The sequence below is a fragment of the Rhinatrema bivittatum genome, chromosome 9 (assembly GCF_901001135.1).
Source record: "Rhinatrema bivittatum chromosome 9, aRhiBiv1.1, whole genome shotgun sequence".
Lineage (NCBI taxonomy): Eukaryota > Metazoa > Chordata > Amphibia > Gymnophiona > Rhinatrematidae > Rhinatrema > Rhinatrema bivittatum.
In genome coordinates, this window is record NC_042623.1 from 220,249,576 (window position 1) to 220,271,982 (window position 22,407).

General features: G+C 47.3%; 1 protein-coding gene across 3 annotated transcripts in view; it reads left to right on the forward strand.

Annotated features, from left to right (window-relative positions):
* Positions 1-22,407, forward strand: part of ARHGEF26 (Rho guanine nucleotide exchange factor 26) — a 445,885-nt gene that overhangs the window by 61,909 nt on the left and 361,569 nt on the right. For all 3 annotated transcript variants that reach the window (XM_029615042.1, XM_029615040.1, XM_029615041.1), the window contains exon 4: positions 16,635-16,691. In XM_029615042.1, the coding sequence (XP_029470902.1) occupies positions 16,635-16,691 (57 nt within the window). The remainder of the gene's footprint in view (positions 1-16,634; positions 16,692-22,407) is intronic.

Consider the following 22,407-nt stretch of genomic DNA (forward strand, 5'->3'; position numbering starts at 1 on the left):
CCAAGTAATCACCTTTGCTCTTCTTCCTTTTTCTACCCCCCTGCCGCCTCCCCTCTAACAAACTGAAAATATCTACAAATTTCCGCCTTCTAATCTGCTTCCGACGGGTATGCGAAACCTCCGCCCAAAGCTCCATGAGAGCTACCAGCGCAGGTGCGCCTTTTTCACCTGCTTGCACTGTCGGACCCACGGCAACCACCCCTTCACTAGATGATGAGGACGACGAGCTAGAAGAACTGGAGTCAGAGGAACTCAACCTCCTATTAGGGCCCTGCCGCTTATGCTTCTTCGGTCTACCTCCCGTGCTGCCCAATCCCACCTCTGATATCACAACCGGTACTGGCTCACCATCTTGGTAAACTACACCGGGCCTTCCAGAACCCCCCACCCCTGTCTCATCTCCTGTATTTCCCGCAGCAATAGGCAGGTCCATCCTTCCCGACCCTGTGGTCCGATGCACCGCTCCCCGCACAACTCCCGAAAACAAAGTCTCATTAATATTCAATATAGTATTGCCCATAGGATTGCTAGTACCACCACCCCCAAATTCAGTAATCACATTCCTACTGACCCCACTACACAACTCACCCGTGACACCCTGACTCCGAGGCACTGATGGACCGGTTGGCTGCGAATGCAGAGCAGGAACCGCTGCTGAAGCGCCCACCACCGAAGTACTCAGCCCAGAAGCAACACTCGGCACGCCGACCATGGTATACGCTGAAGAAGGGTGATTTCTCCAGCTCTCCTGGTTAGATGGCCCGGGCTGTTCAGCATCCTCAAAATTGCACCCTGGCTGCCCTCCAGTCTGAAAAAGAACCCCCCACAGCCCCACCCCCACCCCCATGCCCCCTTGATAATCCCAATGCCTGCCCTTGATTCTGAACCACATTGAAATGTGTGGTAGCAGCCATATCTCCAGGAGCCATACTCCAAGGCAAAGAGATAGACACAGGTAAAGACACTGCAGGAGAAGAAAAAACAGGAGCTGAGGGGTTATTCATCGCACCAGATCCCTCTGCTGTAGCCCAGCCTGCTCCTTGCACTCCAGGATTAGCATAAGCAAAGGTCCCAACCCCTGAAACATTAAGCACATTGTGAGAAACTGGGTGCGGCTGATAAGTACTTCTGCCAAGGGCAGGTACAACATTAAATGGGACTGCAGCAGTAGGAAGAGAGTGACCAGTGGGAAACGAATCATTCACCAGCACAGATTGCCCTGTAACCACATGAACTCCTGCCCCCCCACCTCCCTTCTCGCAACCTGGTTCCCCACCCATGCTGCCACCAGGAACAGCAACAGTGAGACCCCCAAAAGCAGGAATCGTGCCCCCAGCCCTGGAGGGTAGGGAAAAACTGGCCCCTCCAGAGGAGTGGGGTAGGACAAATTCTCATGGCATCCCTGCACCTGCCTGTTTATTAATGTCTCCACAATATTTATTAACTTAAATTACTTGAGCTGGTCTTGAACCCATATACCACTGCTAGTTAGAGGTACTCTGCTCTATGTGTTGAGCCACTGAGAATGGTTAAGGGGAAAGCCCCAAATGCCTGTATTAAATTAAATACAAGCACGAGGCACACTAGGCCTCAAACCCACCCCAGACCGTGCCACCTACCCACCTCCAATCAGGCTGGCTGCTCGCATCAAAAAAGGGGCAGTTCCAACAGCTCCGCCCCCTTTTATATTCCATTCAAAAAAAAACCCAGTGACACATCGAGGCCGACCAACCACATCCCTCAGGTTGGCTGAGCCGGCCCCTCTGCATCACAGGCACATCATAGCAGGGGAGGGGGGGAGGAGAGCAAGGATGTGCGTCCTGGCTCTCTCCCTCACTCCCTGCCCCTCCCCCACCCCTCCCTCCAGCATCTGACCGGAGGAGCCCGGCTGGCACCCATATTATCATGGGCCCAGCGAGACAGGCTCCCCCAGCCCTTCCAATAAATTCCTCTCTGTTTCCTTTGTACATATTTATACAATGTAATAATTCTTGAGTTGCCTACTTCCAAACGTAATTATATTAGTTTTTGAGTGACAATGTTACTTTCTTTTAAAATGTAACTATATTAATTGCTGATCTGCCTCCATTACAATGTAAAAATAAGACACTTTAGTCTTACTATTCTCCGCGTTAACATGTAAACCGATGTGATATACCCCAATGAATGTCGGTATATAAAAGCAAATAAATAAATAATAAATAAATACATAGCATGATAATCCTATTAACTGCACTTAGCTGCTTTTTAAATTTGGCATTCCCGAGAGCACAGTTGGGTCAGGAGAGTAAACTGCACATTCTTCATACAAATCCCAGCCAGAAACAGTAGGAGCAAGATATGCAGGTGTTTTGTATGAAAACTTGCTGCAAAGTACGCAGGAGCAAAAGTGCCTCCATATACCTCTCTGCTAGGCAGCTTGCTGAAAATTGGAAAATATGTTTAGTAAAGAAGGCAATAGGGAAAAACTTGTAGTATCCAGGCCATGTCCCAAGAGCTATGCAGATGGCATCGGATAATTGCATGGGGGCAGTATTTCAGGAAAACATTTATCACTGATCAAGCCCATGCTTGGGATAGAAATGACCATGGGTTAAATTTCCAAACTCCCAGAGCTGAATCATGGAGGGAGAGCATTCTCTGGTCCCAAAAGCTGTTTGTTTACAGTGAATTAGGAGGAATGAAAATGCTTGGAGATTGGACTTATTTTTGTATTGAAATAAATGTTCCTGAAAGCATGGACATGCTGTTGTCTTTGGATTTTCCCTGCATAGATAGTTGAGGATTGAGGCTTGCTTGAATTTAATAGTAAATTTTTCCTTCGGAAGGAACATATGCATGAGAGGGCAATTGTTTTCTTTCTCCTGGGTTTTTTTTTTTTTTTTATTAACACTTTTATTGCTGAGATAAACATTACAAACAGGAAAACAATTTCAATCACGATAGCAAGTTATCTGATAAGCAATGAAATGCAATACAACAGCAGGTGAATGGCAACCATTAGTACCCCCCCCCCCCCCCGGCATGCTATATACTGTTAGCACATCTCTGAGCGAAGCTCCATCTAGCTCCGGCAACGTGTCAAAAATCATGGTGAATGTACAAAAAGATAGATTCCAAAAACTATACTTGAAAAGTCAGCGGTCTCCAGCATATATATGGTTCCCAAACTTGGTTAAATTTGGCAAGACGATGATACTTCAGTGCCATTAGTCGATATAGGGTACAGGCCTTGTCCAAGCGTTGTAGAAGTTCAGCCAACGTGGGTGGATAAGCTCGCTTCCAGTGGTAAGCAATCTCCATTTTGGTAGCCGTACAAATTTGGTGCATTAATGTTTGGGCCGCTATGGTAAAAGAAGGCTCCGGAAAGAATAGGAGCGCCTGTGCAGTAGATAAATGGCAAGGTGTTTTAAGTAAGTCAGACAATAGCTGGGAAACATAAGACCATAAGGGTTTGATGCGTTCACAGTCCCACCACACATGCAAATAAGTCCCAACCTGCCGACAATTACGCCAACATAAAGGATCCACTCTGGGGTAATAGCGATGGAGCCTGGCGGGAGTCAGATGCCACCTAAACAATATCTTGTAATTAGCTTCAATTATCCGAGTAGAGACATTACCACGGGAAATAGTTGAAAATATAGTTGTCCAGTCCTCCTCGGAAACAGAAATCCGTAGGTCAGCCTCCCAGGCAGCCATATGAGTATGTTTACTGAACGGTTGCACAGCCAATAGGTGATAGATTTTGGATATGAGACCCCCAGTATGTTTTTGGTTGGCACAATAGCCTTCAAACATGGAGCGGGTGGGGGCCAATAACCCCTTTTTTTTGAGCATTTAGTAGAAAGTGACATAACTGCATGTAAGGCAAGAACTCCGCAGTAGTAAGCTGATAGGACTCTTGTAACGCGGAGAAGGATAAGAGAGCGTCCCTTTGAAGAACATGGTGAACACAAGAGACGCCCTTAGATTTCCATAGCGCATAACCTTTAGTAGGAAGCCCTGCAGGAAATAGGTTGTTGTGGAATAAAAAAGTGAGAGAGTGATAGGCATAATTGCCCACAAGCTTAGATTTCCACTGTTTCCACACATTGTAGGTCTGCCGGGTGCATGGCGGTAATTTAATGTTTGTACGCCATGTGGATGCAGGCTGCCACAGAAGAGAGGCTAATGGTACCGGGGTTATCCACGCTTGTTCTAGCGTGACCCACGGTTTTACTGAGGTCGAACAGTGCCAGTCAACTATAGGACGAAGTTGCGCAGCCGCGTAGTATCGAGGCAAATTAGGAAGGCCCAAACCACCCAGTGACTTGGGCTTTCTCCTGGGTTTTTATTTTTGAATTGAGCAAGTTGAAGTGCTTGTTTATTCTTATGAGCATTCTAACTTTCGCATGTCTTCCAAACTTAACAAGATAGAGATGACATTTTACAGATTTCCTTTTAAGATGTCAAATTTAGCAGTCAGTGATACTTGTGTGACTAGTTTTTGGCACATTGGAGCAGTTTATCTTTTCCACAGCAAGATGTATTCTGGTGGGAAAATGAGGAGTGGAGGAGGGCACCTTGCTAGGCCAGCAGTGAGGAGTGACACCACCTCTGTTGAGAGAGAAGGGTGTCAGTCTATCCTTGACTGTGCATTTAATACTTTCTGTTAGCAGTTATTGAAATGAAGATTCCATTGGAATAGGCTTGTGTTTTACTTGAATAAGTGCCAGTCCTTTAGTGAGCCTGACTCATTTGCAGTAGCTAAGCTGTAGCTGTAAGCAGATCTCACTGATGAGAAACTACAACTTTGCATCCCATTCATTCATTTTTCTTCTGATTGCCCAGTTGACCCCAGCATGACCTATTTTCTGTAACTGAATGGAATTCTTTTATAGAACAGGAAGACTTCAAAACTTAATGTAGTTAACTCTATTATTTCTTGAGAGAGAGAGATGTCTAATTTTCAAAGTTTCAAGGGTTCTTAGTTCTGCCTCATCAAACAGTTCAAAATGATGAGAGAAATAAGTGTGGAAAAATTCATTTCCAGTATTTCATACACATTATTCCATTCCCGGTATCAGTATCCTGATTAATGGTTTGAGATTTGTATTGATTCTACTTGTTTTCGGAGCTACACCATTATCTGAATGAGAGATGCATGCAATCATGGCAGAATACCAAACCCCAGAATTTGGTATTCTGCCCAATGTTCTTTTCTCTTTCTTCCAATTAGATGGTGGGAAGGCCTCTTGGCAACATGTTATTGAAATCTGAACATCAGAGGTATAACAGTGGCATTCCATGTTGAAAGCTGGATGAAATATCAAAGCCAAATATTAACTTCATTAATGGTCTGGCCTCAACCCTTCCAACATGATGCAAATTGTTGAATTTCAAACCTGGTTTTTCAATCTCCAGGCAGCTTAGCATGTCACAAATTCCAAGGTTTGCATATTGTCTACAGGCTAGAACTGGGACAGATGTATCTTTCAGTGATCTTACTTGTCATCTTAGACAGAAGAAAAAGAAATCTAGTTAGGCAAATGAAAAAGTCCAATTTCTATAGCACGGATTATAACAAGGGTGCCTGTGGATCTTAAAACCAAATGTGATCAAAATAAAGGTAGTGACTTACTGTTTTTGGGAAGCATATGTGGAATAGCCATGCTTGAAAAAAGAATAGGCAGACTAGAATGAAAATAATTACATTTACATATATTAGAATTTTATTCTTGCCTTTTATTGATAGCATTGAGGCAGTACACAAATACGAAAAATAAAAATCACACATTTCTAAACAATACAAAAATGAGAATTAAAAAAATTAAAAATTAAATCTAAACTTAGCTACCCATTAAGCCCATCTTATTCCAAGCGAGGGAAGAATGTTTGAAGATGAAGCTATATTTCAAAATTGTAAATAATATATCCTTTTATAACAAGCAGTCACTTAAAGTATGTCAGTATCACTCTTAGCACTGCTACTTGACTGAAAGGAACAATGGAATAATAAAAGATTCATGCAAATAGTACATTGTATTATAGAATGTAAAAAATTCAATACTACTAAAACCTGTTAGTAAGTGTGCTAACAAACAACTGGGTTGGATGACCCCTTCCTTTGCACGATGTTAGATGTAAGTTATATAGAAGTGAACATGCATGGCATCACCGATGCATGACAATTCTTTCAGCTGTATGTAGTGACTTGCTGGTTGAGTATAGAACTAAAGTTAACAAAGCTAAGAGACTGCATTTTTCAAACCAAATTCATGCTGTAGCTGGTAATTAAAAGGAATTATTTAGTATCGTCAAAAGACTAACTTCAGCTCCTGACACCATTTTTGAGAGCTCTCATGGCCTCACTTGTGATGGCTTTTTGGATTTTTTTACTGATAATATCTCTAAGGTGTCTGCAGCCTTTGTGTATGTGCTTTCTTAGTTCTTTGATCCATGAGAAATATTTTGCATACGCAGGATGTAGTGCATGCAAATAAATCTCATACATATTCATTATGGATATCCTGAAAACCCGACTGGCGGGGGGGGGGGGCATAGGACCAGTTTGAGTACCTCTGGTCTAGACCAAGGGCGGGGGGGGCCACACTTGTATCATATTTTTATGTTTGTATAGTATTGTTTGATTTTATTATAAATGTTTTATTTTGTATATTGCTTAGTGCTTCGGCTTTAAGCAATTCATATATCCAAATAAAGATAAAGATCTAAGCAGCTCTCTGTTCCCTGCTAAAATAGTTTCATTCCACCAGAGAGGATTCTATCTGGCTTCTTCAGAGTTTTATCTCGACTAGACTCTAATATGGGACTTCCATGTTTTAGTGAGATTTGATGGACACCAGTGAAATGAAAACCATATGCAGGAATATACAATGAAAAAAATATGCATGAAAACCTAATCAGTATCTATACAGCCTCCTCCATTTTAGTGAGGTGGGCTTCAGCAGAGCATCAGCTTTAGGGTAAAATAGCCCATTTGGCACAGGGATAATATTGTGCAGTCAGCTGAATGTAAACAAAGCAGTCGGTGATATGTATGAAGCTTGTACAAAATGGAATTGGAAAATTAAAAACATTTGATCACTTGAGGCTGCCTCTGATTTCTCCCCTCTCCCACTCTTTTTTGTTTCAAAAGAAAAGGAAGGAGGGTGGGTGATCCACGAGGGTGCGAGATGTTTCCAATCATGTTTACTATTTCAATGAGGCATTTCTCAGCAAACTTTTAACTACTATTCTATGAGAAAATAAAAATTACTAAAATATTCAGATCATTTGTATAGTTCATAAAAAACAAAAACCCATAACAAATACATGTTTTATGCTACTAATATGGAACAGCGATAACTGAGAGACTGGATATCCACTAGAACGTTTTCTGGAAGAAATAATTTAACCAGTACAGTAAATTGTAAATGAACCTTGGTATGAGGATGCATTTGCTTTTCCACCTAGATGTCCCCACCCACTGAAAAGCAGGCTTATACTGTACACATAAGAGAAAAAAAAGTCCCTAACCTAACTTCATCACTTTAGTAATATTTTTAACTTTTGAGGAATTCAGTTAGACAAGTTAGACAGGGTAGTCAGTTGCCAGCTCTCTCTCTCCCTTGAAAATGTGAATGTTAGAGTTCACAATAGATCTGCATCACCCAACCAGGACATTTTTCTGTAGCATAAGCAGGGTTCTGTTTTCAGCTCACTTTTACAAGAAAAAAAATTGGATCTTTTCAAACATATATACCCTACTACCCCCTAAGATATTTGACAGAGTTGGCCATTTAACATATTTGTGTGTTCTGTAAAATTGTATTTTACTTCCTCATTGTAAAGCAATTGAAACAGCTCAAGTTATCCTTACTAATGCTGTATTGACAAAGGAATCCTTTTAAAGCAGACCTAAATGTTTATGGCAGTGGCAGCAGAGGTCAGACTTGAACTGTATGATCATCTGAGCCAGTCCACGATAAATTGTACCTCATCAATACAATGTGGCTTCTGTAAGTAAAACTTAGGGCTGGATTTTCTAACTTCGTGGAGCTTCCTGAATTTGGCGGTAATGGGGGGCGGGGGGGGCAAAGCGGGGGGCGGGCCTGTGAAAGCCGGCAGCGATTGCACCACTGTGGTGTTATCGCTGCTGGCTTTCACACCCAATAGCGCCACCGTGAAAGGTGGCGCTATTGGGTGCACTACTGGCGGCGATAACGTGGCTTACCTTATCGCCGCCAGTGAAGTCTTCACAGCGTCTGCCCTGACGCCGCCCCGACTCCTCCTCTTCTGGTGCCGACGCCGCTCCGACTCCGCCCCTTTTTAACTATCGCACGTGAAAAGGGACTTTTCACGTGCAGTACGGTAGGAAAATGACCCCCTTAGTGTGGGGTGATTTATGCACATTAAAATGCCTGGTCATACTTGTTGCATAGAGATCCCCTGCACCATTTTGTTACCCTTGCCTTGTTACAAGGATGCTTGATGTAATTTGGAGGGAAAAATAAGATTGGTGAATTTGTTGATTTTATAGGGTCTGATTAACCAAGCATTTTTCACATAGACATGGGGAGGACAATATTCAAAACTGTTTCTATAGTTAAAAGCATTTAACTTGCAGAAGTGAGTTCTTTGATTATTGCCCACATTGAGGGTGGGCAAAATTATGCGTGTTCAACAACTTGCAAAATTTTACCCACATGTTTGAGTTATTCCCAAGGGTGGAGTTAGGTCAGGGGAGGAAACAATGTAAATAGTTTTGGATTTTCAAAACTCTGCATGGTGCCATTGCCAGAAAAAGCACCACAGAGAAAGCAGCAAATTTCTGAGAGTGATTTTTCCTTATGGAATAATCAAAGCAAATATGCCCATATAGTTTTGCTTAATTTTTACCCACGTGGTTTGTACCAGTAATCAATCTGTGGAGTTTGCACCAACGTGGACAGTTTTAATTAAGGCTGTAGAATAGGCACTTAGTAAATCAACCGTATAGACACTCATGAGAAATGCTGATCCATGAATTTAAGATGATCCACCATATTTAAAGTCAAGAAAGAAAAAACATTTTTTTTATTATGTTCCCAAATTTCCTTTAGAAGTATGGTACAGATTTTGGATGTAGTTTTGCCTTTCTTTTGCATTATTATATAGATATAGCATCTGCTTTGGGGTTTTAGTAGAAATGTGTAGGGATCACACAGTCCCGGAGCCAAGTCCTCACATTGCTCTCTGTCTTTACTTGCCCTGGGGGTGGATTCAATGAAAAGGGAGGGGGGTGGGGAGGAGGCTGAACCTTCAGTGTGCAAGGCACGGGGAGAAACCTCTTCACTGGGTGTACTAACTGTTGCTTAGATGTAGGTGCCACAAATAACAGGCTGGACACTCTGGCTAGGCATTCCACAAATAAAAACGTTATTGTAGGTCTTCAGTAGTAATCAGTTTGCACCAAAAATGCTTGTCATTGGTTACATCCATGTCTAAAACTGAATTTTTTTTCTCAAACTGCTCCTCTCTCTGTGAACGATTCCCTCAGCACTGGATCCCGAGATGGTCTTTCCCTACAGGGTTTGGAATAAATGAGGGTAACCTAGATGTAATGGGGATCCTTCCCCAACAGTACCTGAGGACCAGCTGCATTTCCAGAAAACATTCCTTGTCCTTTCCCCCAGGGTGAAGACTCTGGTTGGAGTCTCCAAATGTCACAAAAATTCTTACTCTTGATTGGGTCTCAAAATAGCAGGGTTGGATCTCTCTGGCTGAAAGGATTCTGTAGCCAGGAAAGGTCAACTCTTCCTTCCCCAATCACTGGGCAGGAACGATGGTGGCAAAAGCTTTCTCCTAACTCCTCACAAACATCAAATAACCTAAGACTTTCTTGTGGCAAGTTACCACTGTCCCTCCACAGGTTGTGAGATGGCAACTGCATGTCCTTCCCAAGGCAGGGCTTTTCCCTCACTGAGCTAGGGGAAAAACTCCAAAAATGACTTTCGAAAAAATTAATAACTCAAAGGCAAACCTTTCCAGTCAGGTTGTGTACAGGACAGAGATGTGCCTCCCCCCCCCCCCCCCCCTTTCTCCTATGTCTCTGACTGTGGGACCTAAAAGTGGAGACAGGGGAGCTAAAAAAAAAAATGAACTCCTCCTCCTCTTCCTTAAATTAACTCAAGACTTCCACACCACTCTCTATACTGACCTTCACTTAAGCAAGTAGGAGCCCACCACTCCAGCAGCCTCTGAGGAGGTGCTGGTGTGCAAAAGGTATGCTCCTCTCCTATCGCCTAACCCAGGTCTTAGGCTAGGGCCATCTAGTGGAGAATCCAAGGCATCTCCATATAGGAAATTAGTAGGAATTTTGGAGCCTATGGATTGCTGATCTTTAAATTTAACAGCTGTGTACCTTACAAAATATAGTCTTGAATGATCTGTGCAGTAATATCTTGCTGTTACATCTGACTTTCTAGCAGGTTAAGGGGTACTGTTTTTTTTTAATAAAAACAATCTCTTGGGCTCCAAGGAGTTTTAGGAGCCTGTATTCAGATGGGAAATGTTTGCTGTCAGAGATCTAGATTAAAGGTAAAAATAGATGCATTTTTTTGTTTGTTTTTTAAAATGTCTTAACAGGAAACAGCCTCAAAATAATTTCTTGTTTCCAAGGCAGTTTTACAGTTGCTGTCATTGAAGTTTCACTTAATTTATGAATTCATTGATTAATTGCATCCTTTGATGTGCCAATTCCTCAAAATCCTTATTATAGAGAACAAACACTGAAACTGCACCAGTAGTCCTAACGGAAGTTTACAGTCCTTTCTATTAACAGGAATTATCATTTCATCCACTGAAGCTTAAATGCATTTCCTATGCTTCTACAATTAAAAAAATAATTCTTAGGAGAGTAACAGTCATTATGGGTCCTAATTACTAAGCATTTTTCCCATAGACACAAACTGGGAGAAAACATATTTGTTAATTTTCTAGGCCAATTACTGTGGCGCTCCTTTATTTTCCTGTTTAATATCCACAGTATTATGATTTGCCATTTAGAGGAAATTCAAGGTCTCTCTCCAGTGCTGAACTCCTCATTGGTGTGCACTCATTTTCAATCATTTTTGGTAGTTTATGTTCTTATATTTTTTCTGAACATAAAATTTGATTTTATGGGGTAGATTTTCAAAAAACGCGAATAGGCGTACTTTTGCTGGCGCATCAGGCGCCAGCAAAAGTACGCTGGATTTTAGTAGATACGCGCGGAGCCGCGCGTATCCACTAAAATCCTGGATCGGCGCGCGCAAGGCTATGAATTCTGTATAGCCGGCGCGCGCCGAGCCGCGCAGCCTACCCCCATTCCCTCCAAGGCCGCTCCGAAATCGGAGCGGCCTTGGAGGGAATCCTCTAACGCCCTCCCCTCACCGTCCCCTCCCTTCCTCTACCTAACCCACCCGCCCGGCCCTGTCTACACCCCCCCCCTTACCTTTCTCCGGGGATTTACGCCTCCCGGAGGGAGAAGTAAATCCCCGCGCGCCAGCGGGCCTGTTGCGCGCCGGGACGCGACCTGGGGGCGGGTACGGAGGGCGCGGCCACACCCCCGGACCGCCCCGGGCCGTAGCCACGCCCCGTACCCGCCCCAAAAACGATGCCGACACACCCCCTAAAACCGCGACGACCGGGCCCGCCCCCCGACACGTCCCCGACATGCCCCCCTCGGAGAACCCCGGGACTTACGCGAGTCCCGGGGCTCTGCGCGCGCCGGTAGGCCTATGTAAAATAGGCTCACCGGTGCGCAGGGCCCTGCTCGCCTAAATCCGCCCGGTTTTGGGCGGATTTAGGCGAGCAGGGCTCTGAAAATCCGCCCCTATGTGTGGAAATGTAACTTACATGCATAAAATCCAGTTTTATTCTCACAAAATAGCGTTTCTGCACACAAGCCAATGAAGCAAATGAAACCAACTGATAAGCTCCCAAAAGAAAAGGTAAAATGAAGTAAACCAGAATTTTTTTTTTGTTTGCTCATCCCTGCCCTTTACCCAAGTAAACTGGGCAGTTATCAAAATGCTGTCCTCCAGTCAGCTAAAAGTACACACCCCGCATGCCTTTAACCAGATTGAGTGGAATGTAAGGGTTCCTGGGGTGAGAGAAGGTGGGGTAGAAAAACACATGTAAATAGATTTTCAAATGTACATTGTTTTCTCAGTTATTTATTGCCCACACATAGGGGCAGATTTTCAAAGGGGTATGCACATACCCCCCGAAAACCTGCCCCAAGCTCCCCCTGCGCGCGCCGAGCCTATGTGGAATAGGCTCGGCGGCGCGCACAAGCCCCGGGACGCACTTAAGTCCCGGGGCTTTCCTGGGGGGCATGTCGGGGGCATGTTGCGGCGGCACATCATCCGAGAGCGGGGGCGCGGGCGTGGTTCTGGCCCGGGGGCATTTTGGGGGCATGGCCGAGGCCTCCGAAACTGCTCCCGGGCCGAGGAATCGCTCACACGCCCGAGGCAGGTGTAACTTTTGCAATAAAGGTAGGGGGGGTTTTAGATAGGGCTGGGGGGGGGGGTGGGTTAGTCAGGGGAAGGGAGGGGAAGGTGCGGGGGGGTGGAGGGAATGGAGGCAGGCTGCGCGGCTCGGCGCACGCAGGCTGCTGATTTTTGCACAGCCTTGCGTGCGCCGACCCCGGATTTTAAAGGAGATGCGTGGCTACACGCATATCTATTGAAATCTGGAGTAACCTTGTTTGCGCCTGGTGTGCGAACAAAAGTACGCGCGGGCGTACGTTTTTAAAATCTGCCCCATATTGCAGATGCAAAATCTATAGATATATATGTGGCAATGTAGTTTGCCCTTGAAAAAAAAAATACAAGGTTCAAGATTACTCACCAGCTAGGTATACTTTCTGAAAATTGCTCCGACATCCGGATGTCTTCTGACACTGTCATTTAGCCAGGCCTGGTAAATGTACTGTGATTTCAGACTGAAATTCTTTCACCGATCTTGTATGGCAACAGCAGCACTAAGAAACGGTTTTTTTTTTTAATATACATAAACCAGTTGTCATTTGCCACTTGCACAGTTACCAAGGTCTCCCCTTTTTGTTCTTCTTTTAATTTTCATTCCATAGGTGGGATTGGTTTATAATGTTTTTTTGAAAGCTTTTCCTGCATAGCTACTTTTGCCTTTTTGAGTCTAAGGGGGTCATTTTCCAAAGCGATCGCACGTGAAAAGGGACTTTTCGCATGCGAAAAGTCCCTTTTCACGTGCGATCACTAACAGCTCGATACGGTAAACTGGGGCCGCGGTTACCCTGCTCCTAACCCGCTTTCTACTCACTTTTCAACCACGTTAGTCCGACCCGCTATACACTATCTCCTTTAACCCATTCTTACCGCCTCTTTAAATCACCGGGTAACCCCTTCCGCACGCGGCATGTATATCAGATGTAAACGATCGAATTAGCTATTCCCTCCCATACAGTAACGCGCGCCCCGACTATTGCTATTTTACCCTGCCATTTTGCCCCACGTTTAACCTGCTAACTTACCGCCTACCTTTACCCCTGCGTTAGAGGCAGGGGTAATGGTAGACGGCAAACTTTCCCCCAAAAGGAAACCTCTAAAAACCTAAAATCCCCTCCTCCCGAAGCGACTCGACATTACTTTTTATTGTTTTCTTACCTTTTGTTGCTTTTCAGCCCCTTCCCTTCTCTGCCGCCCTCCAGAGGGGGCAGCCGGCGGCGAAAGCGGCTCACAGCGCCCCCCCCCCCCCCCCGCGCAGGTCCTGGTTCTCCTGGCTCGGCAACAGCAACAGCAGTACAATGGCCACCAATTAAAGCAACTTGTCCAGTCTGGCACAAGTTTTCATATCCATTCCCCCTTGTATTCACATTCTCCACCTGCAGCCACAGCTAGGGCTCCATCCACCCCAATCCTTCCTTCCTTCCTGGCTCAGCCAAATTGTGAAGCGGCTTGCAGCATGTCGTCCCCCCGCAGGTCCCGGTTCTCCTGGCTCGGCGTGAGGTGAGAGCCCACTGTTCTGTGCCCTCTCCGGCACGAGCGGAGAGAAGCGTTCTTTCGTTGGCCGGAGCGCCCGTCGATTTGGGCGCTCCGGCCAATGAAAGCACATAGACGGGCGTGCGTGACGCAGGCCGCGACGTCACGCGCGCCCGTCTATGTGCTTTCATTGGCCGGAGCTCCCAAATCGACGGGCGCTCAGGCCAATGAAAGCGCATAGACGGGCGTGCTTTCATTGGCTGGGAGCGCCCGTCGATTTGGGTGCTCCGGCCAATGAAAGCACATAGACAGGCGTGCGTGACGCAGGCCGTGACGTCACACGCGCCCGTCTATGTGCTTTCATTATGCGCTTTCATTGGCCGGAGCGCCCAAATCGACGGGTGCTCCGGCCAATGAAAGAACGCTTCGCTCCGCTCGTGCTGGAGAGGGCACAGAACAGTGGACTTTCACCTCACGCCGAGCCAGGAGAACCGGGACCTGCACGGGGGGGGGGGGGGGGGGATGCTGCAAGCCGCTTCACAATTTGGCCGAGCCAGGAAGGAAGGAAGGATTGGGGTGGATGGAGCCCTAGCTGTGGCTGTAGGTGGAGAATGTGAATACAAGGGGGAATGGATATGGAAACTTGTGCCAGACTGGACAAGTTGCTTTAATTGGTGGCCATTGTACTGCTGTTGCTGTTGCCGAGTCATTCACAGTCTTTGTTTCCCGGCTATACACACAATTCTGGTTTTGTCACCTTTTTTAACTACCTGAGGTTTGTTTTGGGGAATACTAGATTTATAAGATGATCAGGAGCCAAACAGAGCAACTGCAATCTTTTTTCTGCGAAGCACTTTTAAAACTGCTCAAGATGCTTGTGACTACTATGTTGTTATCTACAGTACTTTTAAAATCTCTTAGGGGAAAATTATACGGCACAAATACCTGAGGTCAGAACTGGCCAGCACTGCTGCTATTGTGGATATCTGCCCCCATAGATTAGGATGGAACAGTACTACTTGCTTCTTGAAACAAAATATCAAATAAATAATCCTTTGTGATTCAATGAGCCACCTTTTACCATTTGTGCCTTGAACCCATAGTAAAAGAACCCCTTTCCTTCAACGTTTTATTGTTGTTTTTTGTTTGTTTTTTTGTATTAAAGCTGTAAGGTATATGCTGTCTTTTATGTGCACATACCCTGTGTAAATCTAAAAAATGTGCCTCCTAATGTATACATCTGTGAAAATCTAACATTTCATTTGCAAAATGTGACCATTTGCTTCCTTAATACCCTACAAACAGGTCGATACTGTAACGTGCGGTTGAGGATTTCCCGACTGTAATGAGCTGGGAGCGCACAATTCGGACGCGTAAGGCGATCCAGCGATACAGTCTCCAGTTTCACGCGTCCTTAGCGCTTCTTAAAACAGACGCATAACCCTTTCCGCACGCAGCATGTATATGATATGTAAATGAACGAATTAGCTGTATAATGAAGGAATTAGCTATTCCCCTCCGATACTGTGACGCGCGCTCAGATTATCTCCTTTGTAACCCGCTATTTTGCCGCGTCCTTAACCTGTTAGTTTACCGCCACCCTCTACTTGGTGTTAGTGTGGTGTTAGAAAATTAAAATTATTTATTTATTTTTAATTTTTATATACCGAGGTTCTTATAGAGACTACAAATCACTCCGGTTTACATATAACGATAAACTTCCCAACAGAGATAAGGGGCTTTACATAGAACAGTGGCACATATGTTCTATGTAAAGTGTAAAAAAAAAAAGAGGGAGCCGGAGGCCGCTTTCGCCGCCGGCTCCCTCTGCCTGGATGAATGCACGGCCCCCGCCGTCAGTGAATGAATGCCCGTGCGATTTCGGCGCTCAAGGCGTGACGTCACGTCATGTGACTGCCTTGAGCGCCGAAATTGCATGGGCATTCATTCACTGCCGGCGGGGGCCGTGCATTCATCCAGGCAGAGGGAGCCGGAGGCCGCTTTCGCCGCCGGCTCCCTCTGCCTGGATGAATGCACGCCCACCCGGCCGCCTTGAGCGCCGAAATCGGGAGGAGAGGAGAAGGGAGAAGGGACTATCGTAGCAGGCCCGAGCCTTGCTACTTTTTCAGGTTTTTTTTTTTTTTTGCCTCGGGAGGAGGAGACAGACTGGGGCTGCACCGGAGACCGGACGGGGCCAGGGCAGGTGAGCGGGGGCTGGGGGAAAAGTTTGCCGAGCATCGGGGAACATAACTGTCCACTTCCTGGTACCTGTCATTTCAAATGTCATTTGAAATGACAGATACCAGCGCGGCCGTGAAGCGTTAGGCCCGCGAACCCAGGATACTGTATAGGCGCTCTATACAGTAAAATGGGTTGCGCGGGCCTAACGCTTGCCTAAGGCTTCGCAGCCGCGGCATGCATTTGCATGCAATTAGAAGAGAGTATCGAGCGCTAGGTGAAGAGAACTGTGCGTGCGGGGAACGAGGGTGCGCCTGGCAATGCCACACTCTTTCTACCGCGGCCTTAGAGTATCGACCTGTATGTTAATGATTCCTATTTCAAAAGGGTTTCTCATGACTCTTTTCTAATGACTAAAGGGTCATTTTTTACATGGTAGTATTTACAGAAATATACCAAGAACTAATATATATTTATCTTGTTCCTTAGGTGAAGAAGAATGGTTTGTTCAGTACTGTTAATCAAGAGGAAAGAAAGCGTCAAGAGGTATAATACATATCAGTAAATTCTTCACATTTCTTAACTTGTATGTAATTCAGTTTTTGTTTCCCTGGGTATTATGTGCATGCTGTGTTTTACTGTAAATTACTGAGAAAATCAAGACCTGTTGTTTGTCACAGAATCAAAAGTTTGAAGCACTGACCAATGGCAAATCCGCTTTAACTGGCTGATGACTTCACATTGTGTTCTGTCATCAGAGCTTTAACATAGATGAACAAATAGTAAAGCTGAGAACTAAAAGTTATATTTCTCTTTAGAATCTTTAGCTGGTTCCTAGAAAAACTTTATAGTAAGTGCAGTAAACAGGGTGCATGTTTAAGGATTTCATTGTACTTCTGAGGTGCATAAGGCATAAGACATAAGAACATAAGAAATTGCCATGCTGGGTCAGACCAAGGGTCCATCAAGCCCAGCATCCTGTTTCCAACAGAGGCCAAACCAGACCACAAGAACCTGGCAATTACCCAAACATTAAGAAGATCCCATGCTACTGATGCAATTAATAGCAGTGGCTATTCCCTAACTAAATTAATAGCCTTTAATGGACTTCTCCAAGAACTTATCCAAACCTTTTTTGAACCCAGCTACACTAAGGGCCAGATTTTATAACATGCACGCGGGCGTAGATTTGTTCGCGCAACCTGGCGCGAACAAATCTACGCCCGATTTTATAACATGCGCGCGCAGCCATGCACATGTTATAAAATCCAGGGTCGGCACGTGCAAGGGGGTGCACAACTTGCACGCGCCGAGCAGCCTTCCTCCGTTCCCTCTGAGGCCGCTCCGATTTCCTTCCGCACCCCGGAGGTCTCGGCCCCGCCCCCAGAACGCCCATTTTTTCAAGCCCCGGGACTAACTGCACTAACCACACCAATGCACTTGCTGGATGACTTGATCTTTTAAAGCACATCCTGTCATGAGTGATTCCTTACTGAGCATACATGACCGAAAGAAATTTTAGGCCGGATTAAAAAACCCCAGCGCACGTAAATCACGGGCCTTACTCGCACCGGGCCCATTTTCAAATGGGCCCGGCCATGCTCATAAACCCCGGGTCGCGTGTAAGTGCCGGGGCTTTAAAAGGGGCGGTATGGGGGGCAAGGCGGGGCTAGAGGCACCCGGTACAGCGAGCATTTGCTGCTGTGATGGGGGATCGCGTGCCTGCTCCTTTTCAGGAACAAAACATGAGTTAAAAAAAAAGGGGGGGGGCTAGGATAGTGTTAGGGGGAGGGTAGGATAGGGGAAGGGAGGTTAGGGGAGGGAACTGGGGAAGGCCCCAATGCGTTGCTGCACGAAAGTTGCAGATTCTGACCCCCCCCTTGCGTGCGCTGCCCCCGATTTTATATAACATGCGTGCACTGACACGCTCATGTTATAAAATTGCTTGTCCATGTGCGTGCGCTGGGTAGTGCGCACATGGACACGTGTGCGTATTTTTTGAAAATCTACCCCTTTATTTCAAAATATTAGCAATACGTTACCTGTTTTTCCCAGCCATATACTGCTTGGATACCCTGAGGTGCCATGGATTAAAACCATGTCTCCTACCTTCTATCGACATCCAGGTCCCCTTCTACTTTACTTTATTTTTCTCTATTAGAAAGACATCCTCATCCTAATCTCCAGCTCCCCATCCCTCCCCAAAACCTCTGCTCTGCTCACAGGGGTAGATTTTCAAAGGGTTACACGCGTAACCCCCAAAAACCTGCCCCTGCGCGCGCCAAGCCTATCTTGCATAGGTTCGGCGGAGCGCGCAAGCCCCGGGACGCGCGTATGTCCCAGGGCTTCGAAAAAGGGGCATTCCGGGGGCAGGGCCGTGGGCGGGGTGCCGGTCTGGGGGCATTCCAGGGGTGGGGCCGAGGCCTCTTCCGTTGGGGCCCCCCCGACGATAAAGGTCGGGGGGGTTTAGATAGGGCTGGGGGGGCGGGTTAGGTAGGGGAAGGGAGAGGAAGGTGGGGGGAGGCGGAAGGAAAGTTCCCTCTGAGGCCGCTCCTATTTCGGAGGAAGGCTACGCCACTCGGCACATGCAAGTTGCACAATTGTGCACCCCCTTCCGCGCGCTGACCCTGGATTTTATAACATGCGCGCGGCTGCCCAGATCGCGGCATACCCAGATCAGTCCAGAAAAGTGGGTTGTGTATCCCTACCAGCAGGTGGAGTCAGAGAACAATTAGAACTTTGGGCACTGCTACATAGCGAGAGTGCCACCTGCAGTCCCTCAGTATTTCTCTGACTCAGCAGGTGGTAGGGTGCATCTCCTGCAGTCTTAGTTTTTTTCAGGGTAGTTAGGAAATTTGTTATTTTATTTTTCCTTCTCGTTTGCTTCCTGAGGTGATAGGCACCTTCGTGGGCCATCCCTCAGTGGAAGCCGGGCGTCTGGGGGGTTAGGCACCCCTGACTGTGTTTCGCCCGCTCCATACCGGGGTGTATAGGCCGGGGGCTCCTGGTCTTCCTACCCCCGAAGCTGCTCCCTCAACCCCTGTTAGTGCAGGCTTCAGTAGTTTCGTTGTTTAAAGTTAGTTTAAAAAAAAAAAAATCTCTTCAGTCTGAGGTAAGGAGTCTGCACCGGGGGAGCCTGCTGTGCAGCAGGCTGTGAGGACAGCTTTGAGCCGTCGCAGTTTCGTTTCCTTCCTCTCCTGGGGCTCCGGGTTGATAGTGAAGGTAGGCAGTGTGTGTATCTGGTCCAGGCTGCATTTTCAGCACCCGGGTGGCTAAACAGCGTGGTTCCTCGCAGAGGCCTTGTTTTTCTATTTTTCTATTATTTTTTTTCCCCGCGCTGCCAGCGGCACTTGCGCGGCTGCAGGTCTCGGGCCTATTTTTTTCTTCCCTCAGCTGCTCTGACCATGTGGCTACGTGGCCCGGCATGGCGCCGTGAAAATCGGCGGTCTTCCACTCCTGTGGGGTGCACGGGCAGAATTTGAGCTCTGTGTCATTGTGCCCAGACTGTTCCGGTTTGTAAGGCCTGTCAGGGGTCTCCCCTCACCCCCCCCCCCCTGTGGGGGGGGGGTGACTCGTGACACTCTGAGCAAGAAGAGGATTTCCCCCCCCTCCTGCTTTGGTCCCCATGGCAGTAGATCCAATGTTGGGGACTGGGGAATCGGCCCAGCAGGACCCCCCAGATGGGGAGGTAGACGTGGTAGATTTTTCCCCAGAGTTTATCATGTTGATGTATCAGGCCTTTTTGGCACGGAGACAGACTTCCTTAAAGAGACCCGGGCATGCTGGGGATCCCGCTGAGTCCCCTCTGAAGCAGGGACATCCTGCAGCCACCCAGCAGCGCCCGATGGTCCGCTCTCGTCCTGGGGAGGATGGTCGCGGGGATCCCCATGACCCAGATTTTGGGGCAGGGGCGGCGTCTGTTCCGAGTCTGGAGGTCAGATCTGCGCAGCTACTGGGTGCGGATCCGGACCAGAATCCTGATCCGGTGGACATGGATACGGATGGTCCTGATGATGATCCTACTGTTGTCCATCTGTTTAAACGAGATGAGCTTCGTCCGCTTATTCCCCAGGTACTGGATGTCCTCGGTCTTAAGATTACTCAAGAGGATTCCGATAATGAAGGGGTTAATCTGGTTCTGGATGGTATTCGAGGACCATCAACAGCTTTTCCACTGCCTAAGAAAGTCCGAAAGCTGGTGACCTGCGAGTGGGATACTCCAGATGTGGACTTAAAGGTGGGTAGGGCGATGGGAAAGCTCTAACTGCTGTTGTCGGAGGTGCTGAACCTGCTGAAGATTCCGAAAATGGACACGGCCGTCTCGGCGATCACAAAGAAGACCACGATACCTGTAGTGGGATCTACCACCTTAAAGGACATGCACGACCGAAAGCTGGAGATCCAGTCGAAGCGGGTTTTTGAAGTGGCCACTTTGAGCCTTCGAGCGGCAGTCTGTGCTAGTCTTATGCAACAAGCGTGCCTGTGCTGGGTCCAAGAGGCGAGTACTAATGCGGCGGATGCTGATGGTGGAGTGTTGCAGCTGGCCCGTTTGGAAGCCGGAATTACATATGGAGCAGATGCACTATACGAACTCGTTCGGACCTCGACTCAGTCCATGGTGTCCGTGGTTGCAGCTCGTTGCCTTCTCTGGTTACGGAATTGGGCAGCGGACCTCTCCTCAAAATCCCAACTTTGTAACCTTCGTTTCAAGGGCAAGCTTCTCTTTGGGGAGGAGTTGGCTCCGTTTTCGATCTGGCAGATATTCCGCTCCGGTGGGCCCTAAGTCGACACCGGGTCACCAACAGTCCTTTCGCGGTCGCCGCCGCTCCGGGAAGGACTCTGGACACCTCGGGGTGGGTAGCAGTTAACCCGCACAATGAAGCCACGAGCACACATTCCGTCGTAGAAGCTGTCGGAGGCAGATTATCCGGCTTTTACGCGGAATGGGCAAGAATAACCTCGGATTGCTGGGTCTTGCAGGTGATCAGGGATGGTTACGCCCTGGAGTTTGCGCGTCCAGTCCAGGAAATGTTCGTGGAGTCCCGTGTGCTCTCTTGCACCAAACGCGAGGTGGTACAGGATACCCTGCAGCGGCTGCTCAACCTCAGAGCCATTGTCCCGGTGCCAGAAGCGCAGCAGGGATGGGGACGGTACTCAATTTACTTCTTGGTCCAAAAAAAGAGGGCACTTTTCGTCCCATCCTCGATCTGCAGAAACTCAACCGTTGTCTCAGGGTCCCTCATTTTCATATGGAAACCCTACAGACTGTGATGGTGGCAGTTCGAAAGGGAGAGTTTCTAGCATCCCTGGATCTCACGGAGGCGTATCTTCATAAACTGATGCAGATGAATCATCAGCGGTCCCTGCGCTTCAAGGACTTGGGTCAGCACTTCCAGTTTCGAGCCCTTCCGTTTGGCCTCGCCACAGCTCCTCGGACTTTCACCAAGGTTATGGTGGTGGTAGCGGCTTTCCTTCGCAAGGAGGGTATTCTGGTCCATCCTTACCTGGACGACTGGTTGATTCGCGCCAAGTCTCAGGAGGATTGCGTACGGTCCCTCCACACGGTGATGGTCACCTTACAGTCACTCGAGTGGGTCATCAATGTGCAGAAAAGTCATTTAGAACCCACCCAGAAGCTGATTTACTTGGGAGCGCAATTCGATACATTACAAGGCAAGGTGTTTCTGGCAGAGGATCGTCTGCGGAAGTTGCAAGAACAGATTCACGCTCTCCTGCGGCGCAAACAGCCCACAGTGTGGCATCATCTGCAAGTCCTGGGCTCCATGGCTTCCACCTTGGATTTTGTGCCCTGGGCGTTCGCTCACTTGCGACTGTTACAATGTGCGCTCTTGTCACGCTGGAGTCCAGTGTCGGAACAGTTCCATCTCCCAATGCCACTACTTCCCGAGTCCAGACTCAGTCTGTCATGTGACAATCTGGAACGGGGAGTGGAATTGGATCCTCCGGATTGGATAATAATCTCCACCAATGCCAGTCTGTCTGCTGGGAGCAGTGTGTGCAGACAGAACCGCCCAAGGGCTCTGGTCTCCGATGGAGGGGTCCTGGTCCATCAATTGGCTTGAGACGAGAGCCGTATGGCTGGCCTTACAGGTGATTCTCCTCTGGATACGGAACAGCATGGTTCGCGTGTTCTCTGACAATGCGACGATGGTAGCTTACATCAACCGCCAAGGGGGCACAAGAAGTCCCGCGGTTGCGCTCGAGGCGCGCCTCCTGTTCACCTGGGTGGAGCGCCATCTCC